Below are 13,369 nucleotides of genomic sequence, written 5' to 3'. Positions count from 1 at the left end.
GATTCTCCTTATCAAACAACACTCTTTGCAGTGTAATGCTAAGCTCAAATACTGCCTCCATGTCCCCATTGACTAATCTTTTGAGTGCAATACATCATCCTGATTTCATGCTCAACCCTTCTTTCCACAAAATTTCATCATATACACATAACAAAAGGACACATCAATAAAAATACAGTAACTGGTGTTTAACTCAAATACATTATTCTTTCACTTCTCCCGTTCCAAAGCCCCATATCACATAATCTTGCGATTAAAGTTCCTCTGAACGTGAACCTAATCTTAATGTTCCTGAACTCTAATCCTATGAATAACTCTAAAATGCTCCCTTTTCAAAGCAGGAGCAAACAAAATGTCCATAATTTGTAAAAGTTTCTCTCATCTTTTAATCCTTGAATAGATAGGATAAAAGCAGAGGAACACAGATGCACACTTTATGCCCCCCATGCCCACCCCCCCACGCCAACACACACACACACACACACACACACATGCAAACCGTAGTCACTAAACCATGGAGAGACAGGGTTCGGTTCATTGCTCACCTTGGCTGGTTTGATCAATGGCAGTCTGCCTCCTCCAAATCCCTCCCACAAACAGAGCTGAATAAACAGACAGGGAGCGTTTACACAGGCCCTGATAATCCACTAATCCATATAACCTGCTTTCTAACCAAATCACACACGCGCGCATGCACACACACACACACACTTAAGAGTGAATATGGACACCGATGCTGTGTACATATTCAGGAACACAAGCAGATGAGTGTGTGCATGAAAACAGGAAACACACAATTCTACACGCATACATTTGCATAAGCGAATACACACATGCACACTGTGTATCAGTGACTTTTTGCCCATTATCCTCTCTGACCTCCTCAACAGGACATGGTTGATAGTCTTGTCGAGGTTGATAACAGACAGAAGGGTTAATAGGGATTAATGGACTGTACACACACAGTTGCACACTCTCTCTCTCACATACACACACACACACACACACACACACAAAAAGCCAGAATAACATTTCAGTGTTGATGAGTTTACAGGCTTTCATGCATCTCCGAAGTGTGTGTGTGTGTGTGTGTGTATGTTTGTGCATTTGATTAATCGAGTGAAAGTATCATGTAGCTGTCTGCCGCGCAGTGTTCCCCCAGCTTGATGGGATAATTGAAGCGTGAAAAAGCCATATAGAGTTTGTCAAAACGCTTAATGCTCTGAGTTTAGCTTCATGGACAACACAAGTACAGTGTCAGTGACAGTGTCATTAACTTCCACTCTGCAGAGCAGACAGCGATTTTATCACCAAGATAAAACTGATAAGTGCATTTAGAATTCTGATCAGTTATTCAGAGAATTTAATGACCTGCCCAGTGACAGTAAGGCTCTGTCTCACTCATGCACTGTATCTTTTTTTTTGTCACTTAATTTACTTTATGTGCATTGCAACAACTCAAAGTCACTTTATGGAAACAGGATAACACAGGATGTATTTGAAAAACTATTTAGGGGGCAGGAGCTTCAGTTGTTAATGTGTTGTTTTGATTGAGTATTTCTGTTTCCATCAACTTGTTTCTATACACATTTACAATTGGCACATTAAAAAAAAAAACTTTAAATATTGCAAAAGGTTTTTTTTTTCTTGGCTGAGGTGGAAATGTTCCTTTATTTATAAAATGAAACAGACTTAGCGTATGAATCATGGGTTACATGAATAATGTTACTTAAATGTCCACTGAAGAGACTAAAAATAGACAACCACATCATATCTGTGTGGAGACTGTTTTTAGGTAATCAAGGTGAGAGAAGTGATTCAACCAACAAGGCCTCCAAAATTAATTACAAAATGCATTGTGTGCAGCTGCCCTTCACAAGGATACACAGAAGTGATCTCTGATGTGACACTCCATCAACAAACCATTGTCATTTGCCTTTACTTTTCAAAACCAGTGCAAATCACCAGGTACAGTTTAGGGACAAAAGTGATTTGGGTGAGTTAGATTAGGGTCAAAAAAACTTGTTCAGGTAAAGTGGGGCCTCATCGTCATGGTCACAGTATATAAAACATATTAACTGAGTCATAAAAGAGTGCTGCAAGGAATTTGTTGGCCAGCCCAGAAATTAGCACCAACCTGGTTCCCATGACAAAACACAATGGGATCTTTGCATTGACTTTGGATTGTTGCAGAAAATAAGCTCTGTGACAAACAAAAGTTTATGGTACTTACATGTTTTGTTCAGCAAGACAGTCTTCACAGATTTGCTATTTTATGTCATAGAATAAAATGTGAAAATGTGCAGCACTCAATTCCCATGGCCATTAGAAGATTTTGGCACTTGAATGTAAATATATATAATTTTTGGTGGCTTTTGCTCAAATGGCTGATCCTGCTGTTTTTCTTTGGAGGACAGTCTCAGTTTAAAGTCTCAACATGCTGCAATGATGCAGAAGTGTACTCCAGGGTGTGTCACCATGGTTGGCTGAGGTTACAAGTGCAAAAATTCATCTATTGCAAATTGTCTATTGCAGAACTGCCCGTCCATCACTTTACTTTGCTTGGTTATGGGAACAGTATGTCACAATTCTGTGTTGTAATTTTTGGTGTAATTATGAGTAGTGTGTATAAACATGAAGATTTGTTTGGGAAGAGAGATGTTAGAGTGGTAACTTTTCTACATTACTGCTTACAGTATTTTTAAAACGAGACATTTTGTGAAAATCAAATGTCAAGGTGCCTTTCTTAGCCTTTCACTCTGTTGTTGTCTCTCAACTTTCTGGACTTTGACTGATTCTGTCCTTCAGTACAGCTCGCTCTCACCGACAGCGTCTTTATCAGTTCAACATTTTACCCTCTCTCCTTCGCTCTCTTCAGGTACGGTGGACGAAGACGGCAGGCAGTGCATCAGACAAGTTCCAAGAAACATCCATCTACAACGAGACACTGCGCATCGAGGGCATCCAGAGGGTGCAGGGGGGTCGCTACTACTGCAAGGCCGACAACGGGGTGGGGGTGGCTGCCATCAAGTCCATCCGCGTAGATGTGCAATGTAAGTGGGCAGGGAGAAAGAGGAAAAAAAACTCCTTCCACTTCTAGACCACATCTGACTTTCACTACAGCCATTCCCACTTTCCCCCAAGACCAAGATGGGGGGAGAGATGGAAAGATTGGAGGAGGAAAGATGAAAGACAGATTGGATAGATGATGAGATTTCAGGTGGGAATGGTTTCCAGGAGTATCTGATGATTTAAAGTGGAGAGGATGAAAAGCATAGTTGCGGGATTAGGGGGAAAGATGATAGATCAAAAAGAATTGCAGTATTAGGGAAGGGTGTTGATAAGAGGCTTCACCACATTAAAAACAAACATCTCAAATTCAGTGCATTTTATTCTATAAACAATCTTTGATTCAATGTATGGAATAAGGCAGGCAGGTGTGTGTACTCTGCCAATGAGGGTAATTAGAGAAAAACAACCTGTTTTGTCAGATACTCCTGGAAAGAAGTGAAGTCTGTGGGATACATCCAGAGTTTTATAACAGTTAGTCCAGGCAGTACGGGCTCCCTAGCCCATTGTTTCTCAACTAACCCATGTCCCCTCTACTCTAAAGAAAAGCTAACAATTAAATCAGGTTGTTACCTGTTCAGATTTAGACATCCTGAATATTTCTTGCTTTCAAACTCTGTCACATCCTCCAATTTGACACCGCCTTCTGTAATTAGTATGCAAATTACCAGTTTGCTGATAATTAAGAGGTTACCTCTCCTTTTTGGACATCGTTACTGATCCTATAAACAGTCCTTGTACTCTGGGGCTCTATAGCAGCTCCTCTGTTATTGTTTGTGACACCAAAAAGGTATTAAATTATATTACGAGACCCTTTTATCTTGGACACCAATAATTATCAGGCACTAGTAATTTTCCAGAGTGACACTCCACACTGGAGAGATTTAACCTGCAACAGTGTCAGCATGTGACACTGTGCTGTTGTGGTGGGATACACAACATTTTCAGAATCTGCAGCAATCAAATTAAAAGCAAAGTCTACTGACATTGGAGGAGGATTAACAAGACAAAAAGTGGAGTGCAAGGCTGTTATGCTCCGTAATGCCAGAACTGCTTCATCATTGTTATTTGTGCAGCCACAGTAATTGATTAAATAGCTTGAATATGTTGAGAGAAGACACAGTTTGTTGTCCTTGGTCCCTGTTCCGTCACCAATTCTTATAAAAAAAAAAAACTGCTTTCAAAATGTGTTCTTGTGCAGCTGAAGGGCCGGTATCTATAGATTCTCCAGTGTAGTTGCTGTACATGTTGAGGTTAACAGTATTACCAGGGTACTATTCATTTCAAAAATTAAATGCCATAATGGCTAACCATGAAAAAATAGTAAAAAGATTACTTTTTTCCTGTTTCAGTTGTAGTCCCATCACTCTTTGAGTAAGTGCAAGATGGACCCATCTTGCTCAACATGTGACGGTTGAGAAGCAGTGTTGTGTTGTAGGGGCCCCGTGCTGCTGCTTGTTTCACTGCCCCACTGTCCCTGTGAGTCAGGGGCCAGGTCACGGTGACAGGTTGATTCACATGCCACTATATGCCTGACACATCAATACTATTGTGCACTTTTATTTCATTCCCAGCACCCTAAAACCCCTTTCCATCCGTTATATCCATTTATTGCATAGATAGTTCCTGCCTTCATTGATTCAATCATTTTAATGGTCTGTTTATAGACTAATAGAAAAAGGCTGATTTTCCAAGGGCCCTATAACACTAAACATCTATTACCTCTCTTTCATTTGCTAAATTCATCTCTTCTTCTGATCTGCTTTGTGTACAACGCAACACTACGGTCTGCCACTGCTCTTCAGCTTCAAATCTCTTACACCAAACTAGACAGCAAGCATACACACATATACAGACACACACACACACACATGCTCGCCCCATGCTTGTCCCTCTAGGATTTGTCACTTGCCCACCACTCTGCCTCAGCCTCTTAATGGGGCTCACCCTCCCTCCCTTCTTCCTCCTCCTCCCTCTCTGCTGATAGTGTTAGTTCTCCCCAGGCGCTAGCTTGGCCCCTGCTGGGGAGCTGGTAATTGCAGGGGGCCTGGGTAGTAAACAGGTTGTATTGTGAGTGTAGTTGTGACAGGAGCTCTGTGAAGCTAACCAGCTCTGATGGCCAATGCTTGTTCAATTCCCCATCCCCCACGCTGCGTTAGACCCAGCGGCTATCAGCCATGCTTCCTACACAGGGCGACTTTGGTGCTAGAACGATGTAACAATTAGCCCAGGCTACCAGGGAAAAAGAAAGAAAGGGAGAGAGATAGATCAAAGTGGAGGGTAAGATGGATGGGAGCATGAGGAAAGAGTGGTCTTAAATAGGGAGGAAGGAAGAGGAGGGAAAGGACAAGCACCAACCACCATGGCTTAGTGCTGAAGTGAGAGTAGAAGTCCCTGAAGATGCAACGTGAACAGAAGGGAGGTGAAGTGGGAAGACAACCAATTTCTTTCTTAAATTGCAAAAGCAAAAACAAAATCAATGTATATTATAATTATAAATAAACAGATGGGTGACAAAAGAAAAAACAACATGGTTTCTTTGTAAGGAGCTGAGCCATCAGCCACCAGAACAGCTTAAATGCTAAAGGGGGTGGATTCTACAAGTCACTGGAACTCGAATGTAGCTTCAAAATCTCCCATAAATGTTCATTTGAGTTGAGCTGTGTTGTCACTGTTGCCATAGCATGTAATTTCTATATTTATCAAACAGTGACCTCTTGTGCACTGTACAGAAGCTAAAGCTGGACTGGGCTGATAAATCATGTTCATTATTAAACAGTAAAAGGTAACTGGCCATTGTGGTTGCTGCTTGCATGACCAAAATCATCACCATCCATGCTCCACTGTGGCTCATCTGGCTCCAAACAACTGACAAGATAGCAGCTGGTGGTAAACACCAGGCTCCAAAAAGCGCTGTCAAAAACCAATGGGAGATGTCACAGATGATATGGTACATAAGAGACTGCAGAACAAGAGTAGCTCAAGCAGGAACTTGCAGGAAAGACAAGATGTTAGTTTTCATTTTATCTAACACGTGAATGCTGACCTGGATCCTTTCTATTAGATGTGCAGGCCAGATTGTAGTTACCTAAAGACCACTCGACCTTTCCAGGAAAAATTGTACAGCAAGTACAGGAAAAAGCTGAAATGGAAAAGAATGGTGATTGATTGCAGCTGAGTAGAGTGTAGTATTGAGGTAGTCATAATTTCCACTCAAAAAAGAAAAAAAAAAGAGGGAAGAAGAGAAAAAAGAAGAGGAGGAAGAATAAGACATGAGAGGAGAGGCTGAAATAAAAACAAAGACAGTGAGAAGGAGAAATGGGAAAAGAGAGGAGAGAGATGCACATAATAAGGTAGATGCACTCATATGCTTTTCAATTTGGATGCATCCAACAGACCAGTTGTTGGACTAGAGGGCAGAACATGCTGTTACCTTCACAGGGTACAAACAAGCGCTTCAGCTCTTCCTCTCCGTTTCTCCCAATCACACATTTTCTGTTTTTTCCTCGTCTCTGCTTTTTCAGCAAAATGACCAAACACTGCACTTTTATTCACACTTTACTCTTTATTTCCCCCTCCCTCTGCCTCCTTCCCTCATTTATCCATCTTGCATTTTGTCCTCTCATCCTCCATGGTTTCCTTCCTTCTGTCTCTCCTTCCATCCAGCCTTCCCCTCTCAACCAAACACACACACACACACACTAATGTGTGAGGAAGCAGTGTGTTGTTTTTTTTTTTTTTTTTTGTCTCTGTGTGTGTGTGCATATGAAGTGAGTCAGCTGGGGTCTTTCTCCTCTCAGCTGTGAGGCTCAACCAAACACAGCAGTGTCTGGCTTTAGGTCATCTGCCCTGCATGCAGCTTTAACTTTGGTCTCATACAATCACATGAATGCAAGCAGGCGTGCAAGCCAGCAAACAGAAACGCCTGCTCTTCACTCATTCATATGTGGCACACACACATATCTTTTGCATTTACATACAGTACATGAAGATGCACACTGATGCATACACTAATATGGATACACTTTCAAGAATGCACGTGTTCTCAGACATGTCCAAAAGCACACACACACTCACACTTCAAAGTGTAGCGTGTGAGAGCGAGAGCAACAGTGGGAAAGAACGAGGAGGAGAGAGAGTGAATGACAGATGGAGACTGAAAAGAAAGCAGAGAAAATGAGTGGAGAGTTTCAGGATTGGAGCAAAGGTGCATGTAATATTCTGCTTTGAATAGGAGGCACATGCAGCAGAAGTCACTCGTCTATTTTTAAAGCCGACACCCTGTCTCCTTCTCAGTTATTCATTCACTTCCTTATTTCATTTTGTACTCTCTACCTGCATCCAAACATTTCCCCCACTACTCACAGACCCATGACTTTCCTTTCTTTTTTCTCATTCTTTACATTTCCCTCTTTTTATTTCTAGACTGAATCTAGCCTGTGGTTCAGTTATTAATTTAGCATATATTTACTTATTAACCATAGGACTAGTTTGAATAAATAAGGTAGTACAGAATGGATCGTGCCTGCCAGCTTGTTTTCCTTATGACTCTGCTTGCAAGACCTTCAGCTGACCAATTATAAAGTCTATATACCTAATGAGCAAACACAGGTGGAGCTATTTCTTCTCTCTGTCAATCTTCCCCTTTCCAATTCCACTGAAAAGCACATACAGCAACCTTCCCATTAATCTACAACCACTTAGAGTGGCTTCACTAATACTCTCCACTCAGCAACACCTCATCCACCCATCAGCCATTACTGCAAACAACCTTTTTGCCCTGTTTGACCTCCATCACTCGGGGGTCACCTGTATCAACTAGCCCACCAGTGACCTGGCACTCTAACCACTGAGGCAGTGGGACAGTGAGCAGGCGGGGTTTAACTTTAAGTAACCTCTACTGATGGGATGGACTTGGTTCAGAAACCCAGCCAAAGATACTTTAGCATAGATCAGGAAAAATGCTTCATTCATGAAAATAGAAAAAAGACCTGGTAAGATCAGCTTAGTCCAAATCAAGTCCTCTTTGTGGATTCATACTCTCTTCATGGACACAACAAGGTAAGTGGAAAAGTTTTGGGAAGTAATGATGATGATGATGATGATGATGATATATATATATATATTTTTTTATATGTTGATGGCAAAGTTGTGACAATGGAGATGAAGATGATGATATTCTTGATGCTGATGTCCTTCGCTAGATGTTTTTTTAGTTGTTGTTTGTCTTACTTTTATGAAAAATTTTGACTCAAGATCATTGCAAAACACAGAAAACCGGACTTACCTAACATTACATCACCCAGATGACAGAGAAACACTCACAAAAGCTACAGTATCTCCCCAGCCATGCAAATAGTTTTCACTGAATGTCAAGGTTTAACAGTATCTAAATGGTTTCTGCTGCATCCTCAGTGCAGTGGAGGTGAGTGAAATTTCAGCTGCACTGCTGTTGACCTTGATGTGTACAGTCTCCTTTTTTCCTTTTTTCAGAGGGATTTGATATACTCAGATAGTGGCCAAAGTGGGTGTTATGTTCAGCTGCATTCCTGTTTATGGCACTATATCATCAATATGCCAATGAATATGAATGACACAATGTAGATTACATCCTGTTTATATGTACTGTACATATAATGTACAAGTGTAGAATGTATCAAAGCAAATCCAGTTGGTTAAAAACTGAACTCCACTTCAGCAGAGTTTCCAGCCAGACTGACTTTTTCAAAGAAACTGGCACTAACCTCCTGTAGCATTGTCAGTAATGACAGTGTAAGTCAATGGAGTGTAAGACCATGAATCTCCAAATGTACACAAGCCCTTTCACAGCTTTGGCAGTTATCACCCTAACTGTCACTGGCTATGGGAGTCAACAGAAGAATGTGTAATCTATTATTCCAGCACTGCGCCTTTAGAAATGGTCCCAGTGCAGTCATACAAGTGCTCTAGAATTGGTGTTTTTGACAGTGGCACATGCACGCATGCACGCACACACACTTTCTCACCCATAAACAGCAGGCTAGGTGGCATTTAGTCTGTCCCTGTTGGCCAGAGTCCTCTGTCACAACATGGTCCCTGAGCTTCAGGGTGACACACCAGTCCTGGTTGGATCAGGAGCAATGGGCAGTGGCACTGCTGGCACTGAATGGGAACAAAGCACACACACAAACACACACACACACGCGAACACATTCAATACAGGCTGCACACACACTTTGACACGGAGAGCAATTAACTGTAGTTTAGACAGGCAGAGAAAGTGATAGGCGGTAACAGGTAGTTTAAAAGAAGCTCTGACCTTTCAGTGGGATGGAGGCTGATGCCACAGTGCGAATCACTGGGGCACCACATTACACTCTGAGTCACAGAAAACCCACACAAACTTTCTTTCCTCTGCTCATCATCTCTTTCACATTTCACGTGATGTGTTTCTTCCTTCCTAACTTTCTCTGTTAATCTTCCTCTCTGTGACACTCAATGCCCCTCTCTCTGTGTGCTTCTTGTTATTACTGCTGGTTGCTCTTCCAATATATATTTCTGTTTGTGCATGCTTCTTCGTGATTTCCTTTGCCTGTTTGTGTTTTCTCTGTCGCTCAGCCTCGCCTCTGTAGGATTTGTTTCTTCAACTTTCTTTTGTTGATTTCATCCACTGTTCACTTATTCTGTCTCTCTCTGAAGGAATGGTCACTGTTTCCATGCTGGAGGTGTATTTTAATATATAGTTTATATTGCTTTTTTTCTCGTACTTCCTAGCTCTATGATTTTATTTATTTTTTTGCTGCAAATAGAACAAGTACATTAGAAACGTACTAGATCAAGTCAAATTCCTGGTAATATGGGCTCTTGTGCCTTGAGAAAATATTCGGTTGATTTTCCCGCACAGTCAAAAGGAATTCTTATGTGACTGTGGGCATTGTGTATTCCAACACAGTATTTCTACTTTCCTCTTTCTCAACAGATCTGCTTTTGAAAGAACCATCAGTCTGCCAATGTAATTTTTAGCCAACATTCTTAGTAAATGACCACAAATTCCTCATGTTGCCCAATTTACAAAAATGAAAGGGATTAGTGTGAGTGCAGTTTGTTAAAAGGCCTCTCTCATGGTCAACATCATGACTTGTCATGGCAGCAAAAGTGTAACTGATAACAATAAAGAGGGCTCTGGTCCATTTAGGTGTGTCAGTGAGCTAGTGTATGCAATACAATGGTGCTGTGACTGGTACATGTAATAGTGACTGTAGCCAGTATTAGTTTCACATTTTTGCCAAATAAAATTATCTGCTGTGAGGAAGGTCTGTTATAGTTAATGAAACTGCAAGAAATTAAGAAAAAGAATGGTGGTATAATGTGTGAGGTTCTCAGTGTTGATGGTTAATAATAAGATGTATAGGTAAAATATTTAGCTTGCAGTGAAATACAGTACCATTCCAAATAGAAAATCTTACAGTGTCTGCACTGTAAGGTCTTTGGTTCATGTGGATGATCTGATCTTTTTAAACTTTTTAAATTACAAATAAACAACTACTTCTGGTGGAGGACATACAGAAAGCTATAGTCCCTGCAGCAGGATGTTGTACTTTTCAAGGAAAGTTGCTCCTATCAGTGGATATTTCAAAATGTAATAACCTTACATTAACTGGGCATTTATTGAATCGCGATTATATGATGTTTGTTGATCCAGTAGAGCCAAAAAGATTCATCTGAAAAAAAAGTTGTGGGATGTTCTTCTACATTTTCAGTCCTATATTAGACGTGTTGTTGTGAAATTGCTTGAGTGATCTGATGTATTGATCTAGACCAGAAGCATCCTGAAGCATGGTGTTTGACATGGTGCTTCCAGTGAGTGAAAGAAAAGTCTTGCCTTGTAAAACTTCAGACATCCATGCTCGTACTGTTTTTTTTTCCAATCAGTTGCCTTTGAGAAAAGTGCTTGGAAAAGATAACACCCTAAAGCCTCCAAAACCTGGAAATCAGTGTGACCACATACAATGAGAAAGAAAAGCTACTAAAAAAAATGATAACAAAAAAAAAAAAAACACCTTATTGTTGTAAATACAATAAATTTCTGATTTCTGTCTCTCGGGACTTATGATCATATTCAGTGGAAGAAAGTCCTGCATATACTTTATATTTTCACTTAAGTGGAAGGAGTGGGAGGAAGTGGAAGGAATGCTGGGGCAGACTGACAGCACTCTGACTCACTGAGTATAGACACTAAAAGCAGAGCCTAACTCCTTTTAGCGTAAGGAAGGGCCAAAAACAGAATCCTCCTTCTTTAGGAGAAGTAGTGTGAATCTCTGGAAACATTGCTGGAAATGGTTGTTCCACACCAACACCCTACTAGTCAATCTACTTCATCAACTTCACAAGAAAAACAGGTTCCTCTTCACACAGTTTTTGACGTGTACAGCAGTTTACCAATCTATAGATGCACCATACAGATACTGCAGGTGATAGCTTAGCACTCGCAAATTCATGTTAACAGGGATTTATACACTTAAGAAGTGGCAATTTCAGTTAACACTGAATTTGGGAGGCTGATGATGAAGTCAAAGTGACTGACGCTAATATGTCACCTTCTGTTAATGCACATAGAAGCACACGCATAGGTGTCAGACTGAGGACATTCAAATCTACTGTTTCCCCCGACATGGTTTCACACACATTTGCATATGCTGCCGACATGCAGGAACTTGCACTCATGTACAAGAACATAATCCTGCACACAAAAACTCACACAGTACACTGCTTCAGCCTGCATGAGGAGCATTCATCTATCCACACCACCAAGTTTCATCTTCCTCCTTCCTTCTTGCACTCGAATGGTTTGATCTTTGCTGTGACAGAAGGAAATCCTCAAGTCAGCCATAACAATTTCATAATAGTTTATAATGAATAAGGATGTCACGTTGGCTCTGTGGCTAGCACTGTCACCTCACAGAAAGAAGGTTGTGGACTTGTACCCAGCTGGATTTCTTATGTTCTCCCCCATGGTCTTGTGGACATCTTCCCATTGACTGTCCACAGACATTTAGGGCAAGCAAATTGGACACTCAGCCTGTCTACATGGTCGTTTAGCAGGAAGAGTTTGCATTTTGTATGACTTTCTTCTGTAATAAACAAAATGTACATAATAAAGCAATTTGATGGAGCTGCAGGAACAGATGAAAGAAGAGATAGAACACAAGTGTCGGGGGGACAGAGACAGAGTTTGAAAACCATGACCTTAAGATAAGTGGGTACATTTTTGTGTACATGGATAAATAATAATTTGTTTCTAAACTCTGAAGAGAAGTTGTCTCAGGGTGACCTCTTCAGACCACAGAAGGACAAACAAGACTAGTCCCTGTTTTATAGCACTTTTCAAAGCCCATTCAGGTAGTCCTTTAAGTGTCTCGCAACATGAAGGTTGCTCTTTAAAAAAAAAAAAAAAAAAAAAAAAAAAAAAAACTTGGTGTTTTTATTTAATTTGAAAAGGTCAGTTTTGGTTTGTTTTGTTGCTTTTTATTTACTTTGTTATTAAAGTGATGGTGTATTTCACCCCCCCCCCCCCCCCCCACTCCCCCAAAGATTGGACCTTAATATTTAGAGGCTTAGAAAGACCATGCATTTCCATCCTAATGGTGACTGAAGTGCACTTTTGTATGAAAAAGTAAACAGGAGATAGGAAATACCATAGACACAACTTTGTTGTCTTCAGTAGTTGGTACAGTCCTGGTTGCTTGATGAATGCTGCACAGTCTGAGATACACAAATCCTGACCTCAGACTTTAGATTACTGGTTTATTTTATTTATTTATTTATTTTTACATCCATTTCCAGGTTAAAGCTGTGCCCACATTTGAATAACTAGACTGAACATCCACATTGTGATTCATACATTGAGTTGTCAGTAGATATCTGGGGCAGTCAGTACCAAAGGCTACATGCTTCAAAGTAAAAATGTTTCACTTAAGTGATATATAGCACTGCTTTACAGTAGCTCAGTGAGTTTAATATGGTGCTAACACTGTCAGGGTTAGAGGTCTAGTTCCCACTGGGCCTGCCAAAAATGTAAGCGCTTATAAAAAAGGAAGGCACTTTGGATTAAACCATCTACCAAATTGTATATAGTACTATATAATGTATGTTGAGTATGTTGTTGCAGCTCATAAAAATCTACTTTAAGTGAAGGACAACATATAGCACACAGTCATCATGTACTCGCTCCATGTGCAGAAGGTGAATAATTACTCTATCATTGTAACAAAGGTGTTGATTTCATTGTATAGTTTAAATGCATTTTTGGGGCTAACACACT

General features: G+C 40.6%; 1 protein-coding gene across 2 annotated transcripts in view; it reads left to right on the top strand.

Annotated features, from left to right (window-relative positions):
- The window catches only part of LOC121183725 (MAM domain-containing glycosylphosphatidylinositol anchor protein 1), a 156,838-nt gene that overhangs the window by 57,512 nt on the left and 85,957 nt on the right, over nucleotides 1-13,369 (top strand). For both annotated transcript variants that reach the window (XM_041040931.1, XM_041040922.1), the window contains exon 4: nucleotides 2,879-3,053. In XM_041040931.1, the coding sequence (XP_040896865.1) occupies nucleotides 2,879-3,053 (175 nt within the window). The remainder of the gene's footprint in view (nucleotides 1-2,878; nucleotides 3,054-13,369) is intronic.

This window comes from Toxotes jaculatrix, chromosome 1 (genome assembly GCF_017976425.1).
Source record: "Toxotes jaculatrix isolate fToxJac2 chromosome 1, fToxJac2.pri, whole genome shotgun sequence".
Lineage (NCBI taxonomy): Eukaryota > Metazoa > Chordata > Actinopteri > Toxotidae > Toxotes > Toxotes jaculatrix.
The sequence above is the reverse complement of the archived record's forward strand: the minus strand, read 5'-3'. Positions and strand labels throughout refer to the sequence as shown.